The sequence below is a fragment of the Suillus paluster genome (genome assembly GCF_016628075.1).
Source record: "Suillus paluster strain FC165 chromosome Unknown EDB91scaffold_14, whole genome shotgun sequence".
Classification (NCBI taxonomy): domain Eukaryota; kingdom Fungi; phylum Basidiomycota; class Agaricomycetes; order Boletales; family Suillaceae; genus Suillus; species Suillus paluster.
In genome coordinates this window covers 278,866-293,592 of record NW_024537574.1, presented here as the reverse complement: position 1 = coordinate 293,592, position 14,727 = coordinate 278,866, and the positions used below count along the sequence as shown (strand labels likewise).

Below are 14,727 nucleotides of genomic sequence, written 5' to 3'. Positions count from 1 at the left end.
ATGGATTGGGTCCGCAATGCATCTTCTGAACCTCAGTGTGATAGAAATGAATCCTGCGTGAACGCCATTGGAAGAGGCATTGAGCCATCTTGCAGTGTCTATCACAGTCCTCCATCACAGAAATATAGTCTTGTAGTACGAACCATTGCCCTAGCAGCATATCAATAGCATCTTTTAACTCTATACAAAGACCTTGCATTTCTCCTGCATTGTACTTCTGGGCGCGTTGGTGTAACTCCTCCCTTTCCAAACACAATTGCCGGCCATGCATGACTTGGATAAGGTTGTCTGTGAAGCGAGCCTCTACAGGCATGTCGGCTGGATGGGGCATAGTGTAGGGTGGATTGGTGTCTCACTGCGGGAGCTCTGATTCGTTGATGTTGTTGGCACTTTGGAAGGCACAGTGAAATAGATTGCTGTTTGGAAGGGGAGAGGTTGCAAGTTCAACGAGAGCAGGAGGCAGGCATGGAAGCTTAGATGATATGGACAGCTTTGACGAGCCTCTGTGGGTGTGTGTTTTAGTGTAGATTTGTGAGCGTCGAAGTCGACAAGTAGCTTTGCCCCTTGAAAACAGTTAGAATTGGACATACTGCATGCTGTAGCAACACATACCTCTTGGACTGTGCATATTGTATCTTCTGTTTGTTGAGAGCAGCAGTCTTCTCTACAAAAGTGAAATATTTTGCTTTCCAACCCATGAAGTCAGTAGAGGAGTGCAAAGAGTACATAGAAGTCCATACAATTAGTTTACTCAAAGTCTGCTCATTCAGAGTCCTTCAGTTTCTCACATGAATCCTTGGGAGATATTGGTACCAATAGAACCGGCATAGTAGAGAGAATTCAAAAATCTCTGTCCGAGAAATGTGTACAAAGACTAGTGCAGTTGGGAGATATTTTTTGTTAGTCACGAACTTTACACACATTCTGATTGGCCAATTAAGTCATCACAGTGATCATACCATTACCTCAATGCATGCCTTTTAGCCCTCTCAAGCCTCCCATGGGCTGTCCTCAAACTCATCCTTGACGCCCTCCAGAGCCTCCCTGATCATCAATGGCGTCTTGTTACAAGATCCTGTTCTGAGTCTATTCTTCGATTGTGGCAATGAATTCTGTCAGCAGATCCCATCACAATATATGGATTCTTGTCCTCTCCCTCGGGCATATGAATATGCTGGAGGGACATCTGGATGTTCCTCCTCTCCCCTCAAAATTTTCATCTGCAGCAACACACAAAAATCTGAACCGCTGTTGTGCTTTGCAAGCCTTAGGTGTGATAAATGTGAGTGCTGTTGCCTACTCAGCTCTGTCAATCCTCATTGGAAGTCTTGTGCAGCATCAAGACCATTCTAAAAAACAGTTTTGTCAATTGTCATTGGTAGGCACTATGTCCTGCTCACCTGGACAAACTTTGGACTGATCCTATGGCACCCCAGCACCTACACCTCCTAGCATCAAAAGATCGATTTTTGTTTGTCACATCTCACAGCCGAGTATATTGTAAGACCCTTTCACTATTGCACATCAAATGCATTGCTCATCTTATCCAGGTTTTGTGCCGTTTTTGTCTATCATGTTCTCGACCGTTTTTCTTACATTTTTGGCTTCTCTCCAACAAAGTAAGACTGACTATCCTTAAAACAAGTGATCTGACTGTGATTGTGCTCACAGCCATGGCTCAAAATTATGTCCCAATGGATTTGCCATGGGATTTTCCACATTCCTCAGTGCCCTCCCTCGCAGATCCCCTAGATCCTCTCCCTGAGCAATTTGGGGGAGGTCGTCAAAAATCACCCCCTGCAATGCAGACTCCTATGAAATTGCGCACCCACATCAAACCTACAATGCGTGACTCCAGTCTTGTTCGAAAAAGTGCACTAGATTGGAGAGCCCGGCTGGTTCCGGGCAATGGGCATGGCATCACTGAGAACCAGGTGTCTGGTTCTGTGCTGGACTATCAGGACACATCGGCTGCCCCTGAACAGTTGCCACTTGATAATGAGATCTGCAATGCTCCTGATGATTCAACTCAAGGTCGGGTGACCCTGCAATCACTCAGGGTACCTCCTCACAGTAATTCCGAATTTACTAGACAGAGTGTATCACGTGAGAGGCAACTGATGGGCCCTCGGGGGCCACACTTGATGCTGGAGGCACCTGATCATGTTATTCTTCCACAGCCATCCTTCGCCACTATGCAGGGACAGGAAGAGGCTCTGATGCAGTTTGGTGGTCAACATCCGCCCATCCACAATGACATGTATCGTCTGATTGTTTAAGATCACTATAACTTTCCATCACTCAAAGATCCTGCCCCATCACGGCACCGCTTGTGAGTGATCCACCATCTTCTCACATCCCAACGCAACCTAGCCTCAATATTCCTTCAACTTACGTCATCCCTCCCACTCCTGCCAAGCCCGTGGATGGTGAAGGATGGTCTTCAAGTTCAGGAGCTGCTGCTGTCGGCAGGAGGTCAGACGAGATGAACACTGCCATGGATGAGCACTTTGAGTTGATTGATGGCATCATCAACCAGCTTGCATTGAAGACTGGTTTTTCTATGCAGCAAGTTCTGAATCTATTTCTGAAGTCTCACAGCCACATCCACAATGTGATAAACCACTGGAACGTCTATGGTCAATACTTCAAATTGTACCGTCTGCAGGAACTTGAGAGAGCTGGCAAGGACGGAAATATGATCAGTAAGTCTTTCTTTTGTTAGTTCCGTTGACTTTTATTCACACTTGTCATAGTCACTTCAGCAATCCAGCAAGAATGTTATGGATGCTTTCAGACTGCTTATCCTGACACCTGGCAAGAAATCCTCGAAACATTCGACGAGGCATGGACCTTTACTTGGTCACCTGTGACTGTCAGGCAGCGTTCACAAGAATTTGGGAGGTTGACAAGGAAAGTGACTAGCTTGGTATGTCTTATGTTATCCAATCTCCTTGTGCTGATGAGATCTCCAGTTGGATTCTGCCACTGTGATGCATGGCTTCGAAGCAGCACTAATCATGTGTGGAAAGGTAGTCAACCAGGATGCGTCGATCAGTTACATCCATACGACTCCCGGTGCAGAAGAGGTACAATCCACTGATCTGCATATCCATAGACTAACAGTTCTTGCTCATCACTTCTCATTGCTTTAGTTTTGGGCAACACATTGCCATGCCAATGAAGACACCATGATTGGACACTTCAGATCACACGTATAGTAAGTCAATCATTTCCATTGAGTATCAATCAAGGTTCTAATTAGACATTCATCAGTCACCTGGCATCCCTTGCTGTTGTCGAGGATGCATATGGTGAGGACTCATCCAGTGAAATAAAGCCAGCACTCAAGTGTCAGATACCCTTACCTCAGCACACAGATGCTCCGCAGGCAACACAAGTTGATGGAGAGGCTTGGGAGGCTCCCAATGGCATTGACTGGCAGATGCTGCCTGATCCTATTCAGTGTATCAAAGTTGGAATAACTTCAATGTTCCGTAAGCTTGTTCATTTTTTGCCTGATCTCACTTTGTTGATCTGTTCACAGGCGACCTTGGTGGGCATTTGATAGCATGGACAGGTACTTTCCCCTGGAAGCTCCTCCACAGTGAGCTGGTGCGTCACTGCTACATCATGAGAGGCTATCCTGAGGACACATTAATGTCGGGAGAGCCACGTGCTACAGTTGCCCGACCTAAAGGTGTCAGTGACCTCGATAAACGAGAGCAGGTCATACTTGCAGATGCATTGTGATCGGGCAGATTAATCATTGAAAAGCAAAAGACGCATGACTTGGGTTCGTATATAGTACTGATTCATTTCCAGTATGAATGGCTAATTGTTCTGTAGATCTGACGACTCTTGTTGTGGGGGGCGAAGCCCCTCCTGCAGGTTCAATGTACAATTGTGGCCGTCGCATGCTGGCCGATGGAACTATTGACTGTAAGGGACTTCATTGTCTTGCACCAAGTGCAGCAAGCACAAAGGTCACTCGCAAACAGAAGCTTGTGCCAGTCGTAGAGGTCTGACATCCTCCTCCACGTCCATTCAAGATTGTCAAGGCTCCAAGCAGACAGCGGAAACCAGCACAGGAGGTCATTTCCATTGACATGTCTAGCAAGGTACAGGCCAGCTCAGAGTCAGACTCTGAAGATGAGTACCAAGAAGAACCTCTCGAGGGTGTGGACTCAGAGTATGACGATGCCATTGCCTCTCGTAAACACAAGGTTAAGGCAGCTAGAACCTCCCACTCACATAAACAACGTGCTCCTTCAAGTGACATCAAAATTGTTGACCCGCCATGCAATATGAGAGGAGATGTCAAGGGCAAGGGCAAGGCCACTGACCAGGGCACCTGCAAAGAGAAGAAAACTCGCACTGCAACAAAAAACGTCAAATCAGTGCGTTATTGCTTGGTCACTGCTAGTGTTGCCGCAGCTCAGCTAAATCTGGCTCAGCTTGGTGGCTTAAAGCATGAGTCATTGGGAAAGAAATTCCAGGCAATTATTTGAAGTATTGGATCATGTAGAGTTCATTTTCTAGTTCCCATAGCTGTGCTTTTCATTGGGGAAATGTGCTTCAAATCCCACAAAAATACAATGGAAGAACCGGCAGCTTGGAGCTGTGGCATCAGGAAAAACTGTTCCACTCTAGAGAGCTATATAGATAGGGGTCCAAAAAGGCCCAACTATAACAGCTGTTTTGGCTATATAGCCCTATAAAGAGCTCTATAGCAACACTGATTTTCATCCATTTCTTTAACCACTTCAATAAATATAGTAGCTTTTATTTGAACTCATTTTTCCAATGGCCCCTTGGGAAAATCAAATTTGTTTCATGCAAGATTACACCCTAATACAGTGTTTGATATGTGTACTTGGTGGACCAGTTATTTAACAAGAAACGATCACAACTATCTAGTACATTTTCTGATCTCCAGTCATCAGGAACATGTCCAGCACCAAAACAAGGAATAAGTTGACAAGTCTGACGGATACTGCTGAGAGGAATGATATTGGCTGGGGCCATATTACCATTCCTTAGGGGCATCTTCTTCACCTGATACATAAGGTGGTCTTTCTCTGGTGCAGGTTTAAGTGGAGTATACCATTGGATATAGGCCAGGGGTTCCGTTGGCCAGTACTCTGGGGAGGCAAAAGCACCATAGACCTGTTTGGGTAGCTTGAACTATAAACGTAGTCTACCAATTCTTGTACCTGGATTCTATAATAAGATTTTAACAAGAAAAGTAAACAAAATCAACTCACCTTGAAGGCCTGTGCCTTCACACTCATCAGTCCTCATCACCACAACTGTATCAAACTGTTCCTGACCATGGGGGCCCCTAGTCTTTGGGCATGCTCTTACCCAGTCATTTGGTCCATGGCCATCCACCACATCCTCCCCCAGTTCCTCCAAAACAAACTTAAAACCATGGTATACGTCAAGCTTTTCAAATGGAAGCTGTGTCATCTCTAATCTATTTTGCCCCAAACCTTCACCTATAGCCCTGCTCCTCAACTGATTGAGATAAGTTTTGAGGTCTGGTGTCAGTCCAGGGCAGTGATGGGCGTCCATGATATTTTGAAGTGATTGACCGTACTGATGGGGCCTTTTTGGTAGGGATATGTGAGGTTGGGGATTAGTTTCATGTGAGTTGGGTGTTTCGCCTAGACTATCCAAGTATAGCTGGAAAGACAACACCTTCTCATACCTATCCAGCCAGGAAGCCATTTGTGGATGCTCATCCCTTTTATTGGTAACCCTCCAGGCGTCCTTGGCAAAATCAATATGGAGGCACTCAAAAGCCTCAGTATTGTAATTGTCAGTAGCACCAAACATGCGTATAGAGTTGATATAGTGGGTGAGGCTGTGTATTTTGGGAATATTGAAGTGGTCGCGTATGCCCAGCTCAATAAGCATGGACTTATGTTTGTGAAATGTGTCCAAAGCATCTTGAAGATAGCCTAGGGTGTGATCGTTGTGAGTGGGGTACTGGGCTAAATAGATGAAGTCTAGTAGGGAGCGGTAGGCAAGTACAACCCTTCTAGGAACCTTTCCCACTAAGCATCCCAGTAAGATGCGTGCCATCTCTTTTCTCTCTCTACCAGAGATCTGGGAGAGCTCACTCCATCCTTTCTGGAAATGACGCACTCCAAAGCAGGGGGCAGCGCTTTGATCCTAGCATCTAATTCTGAGGGATGCAGGAAGTAATCGCACCAGGCAACCATGTGTTTGAGTATTCCCTGATAGAGCTGGTGAAGGACGTCAGGCGTCATGGAGAGATGAATGTTGGAATAGGGAAATCCTTCCCAGAATGGACGTTGGACAGTACCAGAAACTCCCTTGGATTGACAGAGCGAGTGAAATTTATGGAGGTTGTGGGATTTGGATTTGGCGTCCTTGATCTCCCCCATGGTCCATGCTTGAGTGCGAGGTTCTCCAGGCATATTGGAACCAAGCTCTGAAGCTGGGCTCTGACATTTGGGACAAGTCCTGTACTTCGCACAGGTGACCAAACACTGTTCCGGATAGTTGGCCATGTAACAGGCAAGAATAGGGTGTATCCTCCTGACCTTTCCATCTCCACCTGCCACGTCCATCCCAGTACACCCAGCCTCCTTTAAAGGTTCCAGGATTGTATGCATAGAGTCATGGAATAAACATTGGATTCTGGACGTTTTCTCCTTCTTGGAGAGTTTGGAGTTTGATATCTTGTCCACAGAGAGGTAACCTATTAGGATACATGCCTGTTGGGAAGGCTTACGCCTAATGGCTCTAGAGATGTTGCCAAGAGTGAGATACACTAGGTACGCCAATTTGCTGCCAGAGAATTGGGTTAGCTGCGTCTTATCAGTCGCTATGATCACTGGTGCGACCACTGAGCCTTCTGGTAATTGTTCCTAGAAATAGGTGAGTTGTTGTTATATGTCGATTGAATTCATATCAGCTTACCTGGAGCGCATTCCACCACTTTCCCGTCCACATCTCACTATAGATCCTATTTTCCTTGCTTTCATCAGAGAAAACCTTGCAAGGCTTGCAGACGATGGTCTCTGCATGAGCAGGATTTCCCAGTAAAGTGCGTATGGCTTCTAGTGGGTCCCTATACTGGACCATGTGTCGTTCCTCTGGATCATCTGGAAAGGACAGGTAGGTGGTGTGCCAAAGCAAACATGATGGAATAGTATTGATGATTTGATGCATAGCGCATGAGTTGTGAAATGATAAGCCAAGGTTCTGAACAACCTGTTTGGAATTAAGCGGTGAGTATGATAAGTAAAGTCACATATTACTCACCCCTGGAATTGACAGCAGGCGGTCAAGAGATTTATGTCCAACACCTTCTTTGGTTGCCCACTGGGCTACCCTCCACTCAACCTCAGAAGCAAAGGGTGAGTATTTTTGGGAAGCAATGCCATCCATATCAACATCACCGTCGCCATCAAATTGAAGTCAGTCCCCAAGGATGTGCCTATGCCAGCTCTCAACAAAGGTTTCGCCCTCCCTCATAATAGCACCTGCAGTTGGGTGCTCTACCACCACTCGGTGATCTTCATCAACATTTAGAACCCTCCTTGATGAACCTTGAATGGGCTCTTCCACCTCTGGCAATTCTGATCTTGCTGGAGCATCATCTGTGGGAGGCCGCATAGGTATGAGGTCAAATAACTCTTGGTTTCATGCTTCCTGAGCATCTTCAGGATCCCATTCATCAACCCCTCTATCCCCTTCATCCACGTTCATGTCCTCCCCCTCCTCAACCAGAGCGTCTGGGATCACAGCATGTTCAAATGTACCTAGATTCCCAAGATCCCTTAGCTTTCCCTTATGATACCATCAGCACCCTTTTGCCTGTCCCATATGAGAAAGGAGGCCCTTAGAAGTTTTGAAGTCATGTTGTCCGCATGCGGGGCACATATGCAGGGCCATGGTGGTAATAGGTGAGTGTGGGAAATAGCACAATGTTATTGCGGTGTATATCTTATCAAATGTTTAAGACATCTGGTGTGTGGCTGCATATTAAGCAGAGTAGTGCGTATTCTTGAATCTGTGCAATCTTGGAGTTGGGGAAACTTGAACATGCCAGAGACAGCGTGAGATACCAAAATTGATGAAGAGATAAATGTATACCTTGCTCCAGGATAATCTGACCAGTTTGACAAGGCAAGACGCTAAATGAAAACCACCAAGGAAGAAATGGGAGATCACGTGCTCTGAACCAACGATGTAAAACTAACTTGAAGTCCAAATCCCCAACAGTAAACGATGGGCGCTGGTGATGGGTATGGGGATGACGTGTATCAATAAGAGATTCATCAGCTTAAATAGATGAAGGGGTAAGTATCATACAACAACATAGTATAAAGATATCCTCTGCGCGGCAGGTTCAAACTGATAACATGAGTGATACTTTTAAAAGAGAATTCAAACCGGTGCATAGATTAGTTCTTCCTCTTCCCAGACGTCGATGCCTTACCCGGGACATAATCTTCATCATCGTTGCAATGAGAACATGAAGTGCCAGACTTCTTCCCAGCTACACCAACGACAATGGACTTTTTCTTGCCGCCATCACTGGTGCGGGACTTCTTGACCCGGTTGCTAGTGATGGACTTCTTGCCCCTGTGGGACTTCTTCCCACCTTCATTGGCAAGTGAGTTCTTCTCACTGGCACGGAACTTCTTCCGTGCATTGTTATCGACATCCTTGGGAGCCTTGCATTTGGAGGAACCAGCCACAGCATTGGAAGTGTGATTGGCAACAGGATCAGTGACGGTGCCCTCCTCGGTAGGCAGGTTGCCAGTGGAAATGGTTGCAGGGGGGTGAGCACGAGAGGATTTCTTGATGACGACTCTACTAGGAGGTTCATTTATGGGTTCTGGCTGGACGTCACCCTCAGGAAGCTCACTCGTTGCTGCCACAGCATTCAGCACCAAGGAGATCTTGAACACTTTGGTGGGTGTGTACGATGCTGCATCAGTGGGTCGGAGGGCTAGCTTATCTTCTGGAATGCTCCTTGAGTCGATGTCATCACCGACCTCCGATTCCAGGAGGGAGAAAAAGCTGGCATGTGATTCCTCCCACGGTGATGAGGAGGCGACCTCTGTTATGGCTGGGGTGCCTCTATCTGAGTGTTCCTCTTCTTGTTCCGCTATCTTGACCATTTCAGAAAGAAACCCAATCATCTCCTCATAGGTGATGCTGTGGTCCAATATTTAAGAAGGCATTCAAAGTTAGCTTACACCCAACAGTAAGAAACAGTATATTCCTCACTGCATCAAGATCGTGCATGGTATCATACTGATGAAATAACGCCTTGCGCATTTTGTCCACCACAGGTTTGAAACAATCAAAATATGGACCTATGTGGGATGCTATGCGTGATTTCCATAGAGCATCCTGCTTCATGGTGGTAACCTTCCACTCTGCAGATGATCTCCAGTGCTGCTGGTTCCACCAATGATCCACCAGCATCGTCTCCTCCAATTCCTCAGCGGACTTTTGCTTGCTGGCCTCATGGAAGGCGACCATGATGATCACGATCACATAAAAGAATGATTCAAGATCATCACGTACTTTGTGAGGGCAAAATTGTTCAATGGCAGCTGTGTACATCAAACAAACTGAGATGCGGGCAGTGTTTCCCTGGAAAGACTCAATTCTTAAAGTTATATGAAACTTGGGTGGGACTCTACTCACCGTCTGTTCCACTAGATCAATGTTGGAGTTAGCAGCGCCAGCCCAAGACCCAAATTGGTCCCAAGGATCAGAAGTTGACGTCCGTCGGGCATCAGGGTCTGATTCGTTATCTGTGGTGAGTGTTTGCCATGATGGTGCCTGTGCCAGCACCCTTGGCTGCTGTGGGCGAAGCGTCTTCAAGTTGCGTAGCTGGAATGGTTCAGGAGAAGAGGGCATTGATGTTAAGCTGGAGGCTGCGGACATAGGGCTGGAGGCAGGGATGATGGGCTCAGCCTTTTTGGGGAATGTGCAGTTGAGAGGTTGGAGACATTGTTGTACTATGCATAGATCTTGACACTCTGCAAAACCCCAATCTCCAAGTTCACCTCCATCATTACCAGTTTCTGTTTTGATGTATAAATTACCAATGTGGATGTCACGGTGCAACACCTTGAAGGTCTGAAACACTTCTCTGTGCGCTTCAAGGATAAGTTAGAGAGATGATTCATTGAACCAGTGTCAGAACTCACCAATGACGCAATCTCTTAGGGCTTTTTCCAACCCCGCCCTGCTCTGGAACGGTGAAATCACCTGAATAGAATGCGCTTTAATCAACAGCCTGACATGAACATGAGCATGAAAACGGTGCTCTAGCTCATGACTGCGGGCTTCAGATGCCATCAAAGCAAGCATACGAGCTGTGCTTGTACAAGAAAAACAGGGCGTCAACACTACGTATTCTTCCACAAGTTCCAGAATATTTGCGATCCCAGCAATGACACGTAGGATCTGACCTTCTGTCATCTTTCAATGCACATTGTGCCAGGTATCCTTGACAATGAACGATTCCTTGGTTTCCAAATGATGGACCCAGTGAACATTCGATCTGCGACCAAATAGACTATCTGTGAGATGTATTTGAGCATCCATGGCATAGTTTAATCAGCAAGACTCGGGTAATGAATTTGTCTTGTCCTCCGGTATACATTGCATCGCCATTAACCGAGGACCATGGCATGGTGCCAGCTGGGCGCTAATATTGTATCCCAGCCAGTGGGGGTGACAGTATGCAAGACAGTATGCCATACGGGCAAAACATGTCCAACCCGTCGGATGGGTGATGGAGATTGCCGCTGAACGCATCAAACCGCCACAATCATACCTATACAAAGATCCATTCAATTCATTGGACTAATACACACTTTAACATGAACTCATATGTACCTATAGATGATCATGTTATACTTCACGAAACCTAGTGCGATAACAAAGCTTCTGTTGTCCTGGGATCCAAAGAGAATGGCACTTTTGACTGCAAAATTATGTCTAAGTTTCTCATCAACATCTATCAGTGACTTCGTACCACTGATTTGATCACAAAGCTCATTCAAGCTGGCAGCGGTGTTCTTCTTCGACTTCATTTCGCTGAAGCTTCAAACGCATCTCTAGTTGGCACTTGTATTCTGATCAATCAAGGTAAGGTCTAGTTTTCGATTTGCTTGGTGGCCGCCAAGTACATTCGTGCTGTATTTGGCCATCCAACGCCGACGCGGAGCACCAGATCCTAAGGCTTCACCACAAATCTCTGCAACAGCATTAATAAACCCGCCAAACTGGCCCTCCAGATGATGAGTGAATGCATCCAGGTTAGGGCAGTCCCGCCAGGCCAGTTTATCAGGGCTGAAGATGCCTTCGTCCCTCAGGTGATTTTCAGCATTTCTAATACACCATCAGTACCACAAAAAGCCAGAAGGTAATGTGGTGCTTACTTCCATGGAATGTTGTTGGAGCCCTTGGGCATGCATTGTTCAGGGAAAAGATTCTCAATAAAAGCTGAACAACTGGTCAGAACTGACAGAAAGATGCAGGATGAAAGGTTACGCACATTGAGCGCCATATCTGTGGCTTGTGACACCGGCTGGTTTACGCCATGCCAAAGTCCCGACGAGCCCAATCAACAAACCACCCATCAAAGTGTGACTAACTTCTCGCCTTTGACATTTGGAATAAGTACTTGCGTGTCAGGAAGTGGGCACCTCTTGCAACTGAACATGCAACGTCAAATCAATCAATTAATATATGGACCGCATGGCCCCATTCCTTTGGCCATTCCAATGGCGCATTATTGGCGGTCCAATGGAAGCACCGCAAGAACCGTATTGCTGGGCATGCAATGTGGGGTGCACGGAGTTGGTAGCGTGGAAAACTCTGCAATGGCATTGCACACTTTCCCACTGGCAATTCCAAGCACCTTCCAACTTTGCACCCTATGGAAGCGCGGACTGTGCTGTCAACTGAACATCAGCTGTTCTTTCTTTATTTATTTGATGGTGCTCACCAACTTCCCCATGAACTTCACCCATTCCAACGGCTTATCAAAATTGCGTGTTTGCTGTCCACATCGCTGTCCATATCGCTGCATGTCAATGTTGCACACCCTGTTGGTTTGCAAAGCGGGCTGGAGAATATTGATGGTGGAACCAAAGGTTTGTGACATCACATTGGGTGATGCTGATAAGGGCTGACAGTTATGTACAGATGCAGATGTGGATCAACAACACGTGAATGTCGAGGAATGTAGGGGAAGAAGGCGAAGAGGTTCATGCTCCCGTGGGGCCCAAGCGTACGTTTGTGCACATGCAAGTTGGAGGGCAAGGAGAAACCCTAGGATTAGAGGTGGGGATAGCATGGAAGTTATAGTGGCTGAGCTTGGGGCGGCAAATCTGGACTCTCAGACATACAACCCACATGAATGGGGGTGGGTTATTGCTTCCTCTAGCGCTCGTTCCCTCTCTGAAGGTGATCCTTTACTCTGTTCCTTATTGGAGCAATGCATGGAGATGGGGAGTAAGGACATTGCCATCAGTTTTAAAACAATGGTGACCCACATGAAATTAGCGGTAAACATCCAGCAGTAAGTCCTTACATTTTTTAACTCTTATGTGCCCATTAATGTGATGGTGTTTAGCATTCGCACTATGAGGGCTCAATCTCTGCAAGACTTATATGATGCAGAAATTGCCCCCCTTCGAATCAAGTCCAGTTACCACACCTTCCAGCATTGGCATACAACCGGGACTAAGTTTGCGGCCCTGGCGGGCGGCAGTACTGTTTACTTTCTTGTCTTGGTGGCAGGTCTAGGCCTCAGGACATCACTTGCTTCCATGCCGGGGGACCTTGCCTGCCATCTAGGAAATGCCTTGAGGCACCCAGATCCTGGTAAGGACATCTGCAATGCCTCATGTTTTCTATACTTACCCCAAAGCAGATACCATGATTGGATGCACCATCATTGACAAGATAATCCAAGTCATTCATATGCTCAGGAGCACGTTTCCCATAACAATTGATCCCTTGTTTCCATCCACTATTCTGGCCTCACATTCTCTTCCTTCTCTGATTGACTGCGCCAACATTGCCACTTCAGACCTTTTCTTCAACTCCTTCATTTTCAAGTGAGTATATAATATATTTGACATCTTTATTATGACTGATGGAATCCAATAAGCATGTTTAGATTGGTAGAGCGTTCCCACTCACCCTGGGATGAACAATGGTTTATTAGCTCCGATGTTTCTCAGCAAGATCCTTCAGTCCGTATTTTCACAGAAGTCATCAACACATCATATGATGGAAGCCAGTTGGAGAACAGCAAAATTCCGATGCCTCAGGAAAGTGCAGTGGATACAGTATGGACTGAGCGTGAACGCGAGGTTGTAGCAAATGTGGAGGAGGTAAACAATGTCGACAGCCTATGGTCAAAGGTAATGTTACATTATTCAAACTGCTGATGAAGCTGATGCGCCTAAGCTTGAGAGTTTTTATGTTGGTGGAGTGAAGCCCACCGATTCATATATCTTTATACCTAACTCATTAGTGAGAAGGTGAGTAGCTACTTTCTCTACATCATAACTATGGGCTCACAGCGGTTAGGAATCAACTCAAGCTACGCAACAGCGATCAATCGCTGATGGCGTATATCTGTGGCTCGCTTCCAAATCACTTGCGCTCCTCTCTGATGAGTGATCTTATTCTTTCCTTTGGCGACGTGAATATCCTTATCGACAAGGACACCAATCAGGGTACACAAGGAGATTTCCAGGCGGTCCACTTTTCATGGTATAATTGACATGCTACTAGGGTGAGTACCTTGTTTCAGGCAGATTGGTTTTTGAGGGTGAATCTTATCTTAGAGTTTAAATGCTCCAACACATGTGCAGCCATACATGTTGGAAAAGGATGATGTTCGATTCAATTACTCTCAACTGGTCCCATACATATCGTCTGAAACATTGAAGAACCAGGCACTCTATGAGGCGGTGTTAGCAGTGTTTACAGATCTCTTTGAATGGATAAAGGAACATGTAAGTGTCATTGTTTTTAGAAGCAAACACCAGTTGATGAATCTTCATACATACTGCAGCTCAAAGAGAACCTTCCCGCAGAATATGAAATCCTTGTTGAGGTAGCAAGAGAACTTCCCTGCAACAGCGCATCACCAGTGCTTCCATTTCTTTCGCTAGTATTCAACATAAATGTGGCTACAAAGGGCCATCGGGACAGCAGGGACTTCGACCTTTGTTTGGTCCTCCCGATCGGTAATTTTAAGGGAGGTTTCCTTGCTATGAAGGAGCCAGGGCTCGTAGTGGAGCTTCTGCAAGGATATTTCATCGGTTTTCAATCTGCATGGGTAACTCATTTCAATACTCATTATCAGGGTAAATGTGCTTCCATGGTCCTTCATACGGACAAGGAAATTCAACATTGGGCCAGGAATCACAACGGTTGGGGTGATAATTCTATGCTGACTACTTTCTAATTGGATCTTGGACATCAGGAAAATGTGGTAAGGCTATATAGCCACCCATAGCGCTATAGACTGCTATACAGACTCCATAGCCCTATAGCTCGTATAGCCAAGTGCCCAATTGTGCAGGCTTACTACACCAGTGTATAGTGCTATATAGCTCTATTAAAGTTGCTATAGCTGGGTGGAACATACCACAACTATTGTAGCTATTATAGCTCAAAACACAAAGCAAAAAT

The 14,727-nt window shown here is 46.1% G+C and overlaps 4 protein-coding genes across 4 annotated transcripts; 2 read left to right on the top strand and 2 right to left on the bottom strand.

Annotated features, from left to right (window-relative positions):
* Window positions 1-1,673: 1,673 nt before the first annotated feature.
* Window positions 1,674-4,511, top strand: EDB91DRAFT_1246290 (uncharacterized protein; the record flags this gene model as incomplete). The annotated part of the gene is made up of 11 exons (XM_041322640.1): window positions 1,674-2,232; window positions 2,308-2,332; window positions 2,374-2,705; window positions 2,757-2,929; window positions 2,976-3,089; window positions 3,156-3,220; window positions 3,277-3,497; window positions 3,548-3,729; window positions 3,778-3,796; window positions 3,850-3,986; window positions 4,053-4,511. 11 exons carry the CDS (start codon window positions 1,674-1,676, stop codon window positions 4,509-4,511), a joined length of 2,286 nt encoding a protein of 761 aa, XP_041179375.1.
* A 472-nt stretch (window positions 4,512-4,983) lies between these two features.
* EDB91DRAFT_1021809 (uncharacterized protein) lies at window positions 4,984-6,090 on the bottom strand (the record flags this gene model as incomplete). Its single annotated transcript, XM_041312575.1, has 2 exons — window positions 4,984-5,187; window positions 5,242-6,090. Coding segments are annotated over 2 exons (1,053 nt in total), but the record flags the coding sequence as incomplete, so codon positions are not given.
* Window positions 6,091-8,444: 2,354 nt separating this feature from the next.
* Window positions 8,445-12,178, bottom strand: EDB91DRAFT_1080338 (uncharacterized protein; the record flags this gene model as incomplete). The annotated part of the gene is made up of 14 exons (XM_041315218.1): window positions 8,445-9,204; window positions 9,305-9,516; window positions 9,580-9,648; window positions 9,703-10,160; window positions 10,212-10,272; window positions 10,498-10,586; window positions 10,668-10,843; window positions 10,884-10,905; window positions 11,138-11,400; window positions 11,451-11,514; window positions 11,567-11,673; window positions 11,767-11,948; window positions 12,020-12,097; window positions 12,119-12,178. 14 exons carry the CDS (start codon window positions 12,176-12,178, stop codon window positions 8,445-8,447), a joined length of 2,601 nt encoding a protein of 866 aa, XP_041179373.1.
* Window positions 12,179-12,368: 190 nt separating this feature from the next.
* Window positions 12,369-14,500, top strand: EDB91DRAFT_1080337 (uncharacterized protein; the record flags this gene model as incomplete). Its single annotated transcript, XM_041315217.1, has 8 exons — window positions 12,369-12,595; window positions 12,650-12,900; window positions 12,950-13,136; window positions 13,199-13,445; window positions 13,492-13,565; window positions 13,615-13,786; window positions 13,902-14,045; window positions 14,105-14,500. 8 exons carry the CDS (start codon window positions 12,369-12,371, stop codon window positions 14,498-14,500), a joined length of 1,698 nt encoding a protein of 565 aa, XP_041179372.1.
* Window positions 14,501-14,727: the final 227 nt, after the last annotated feature.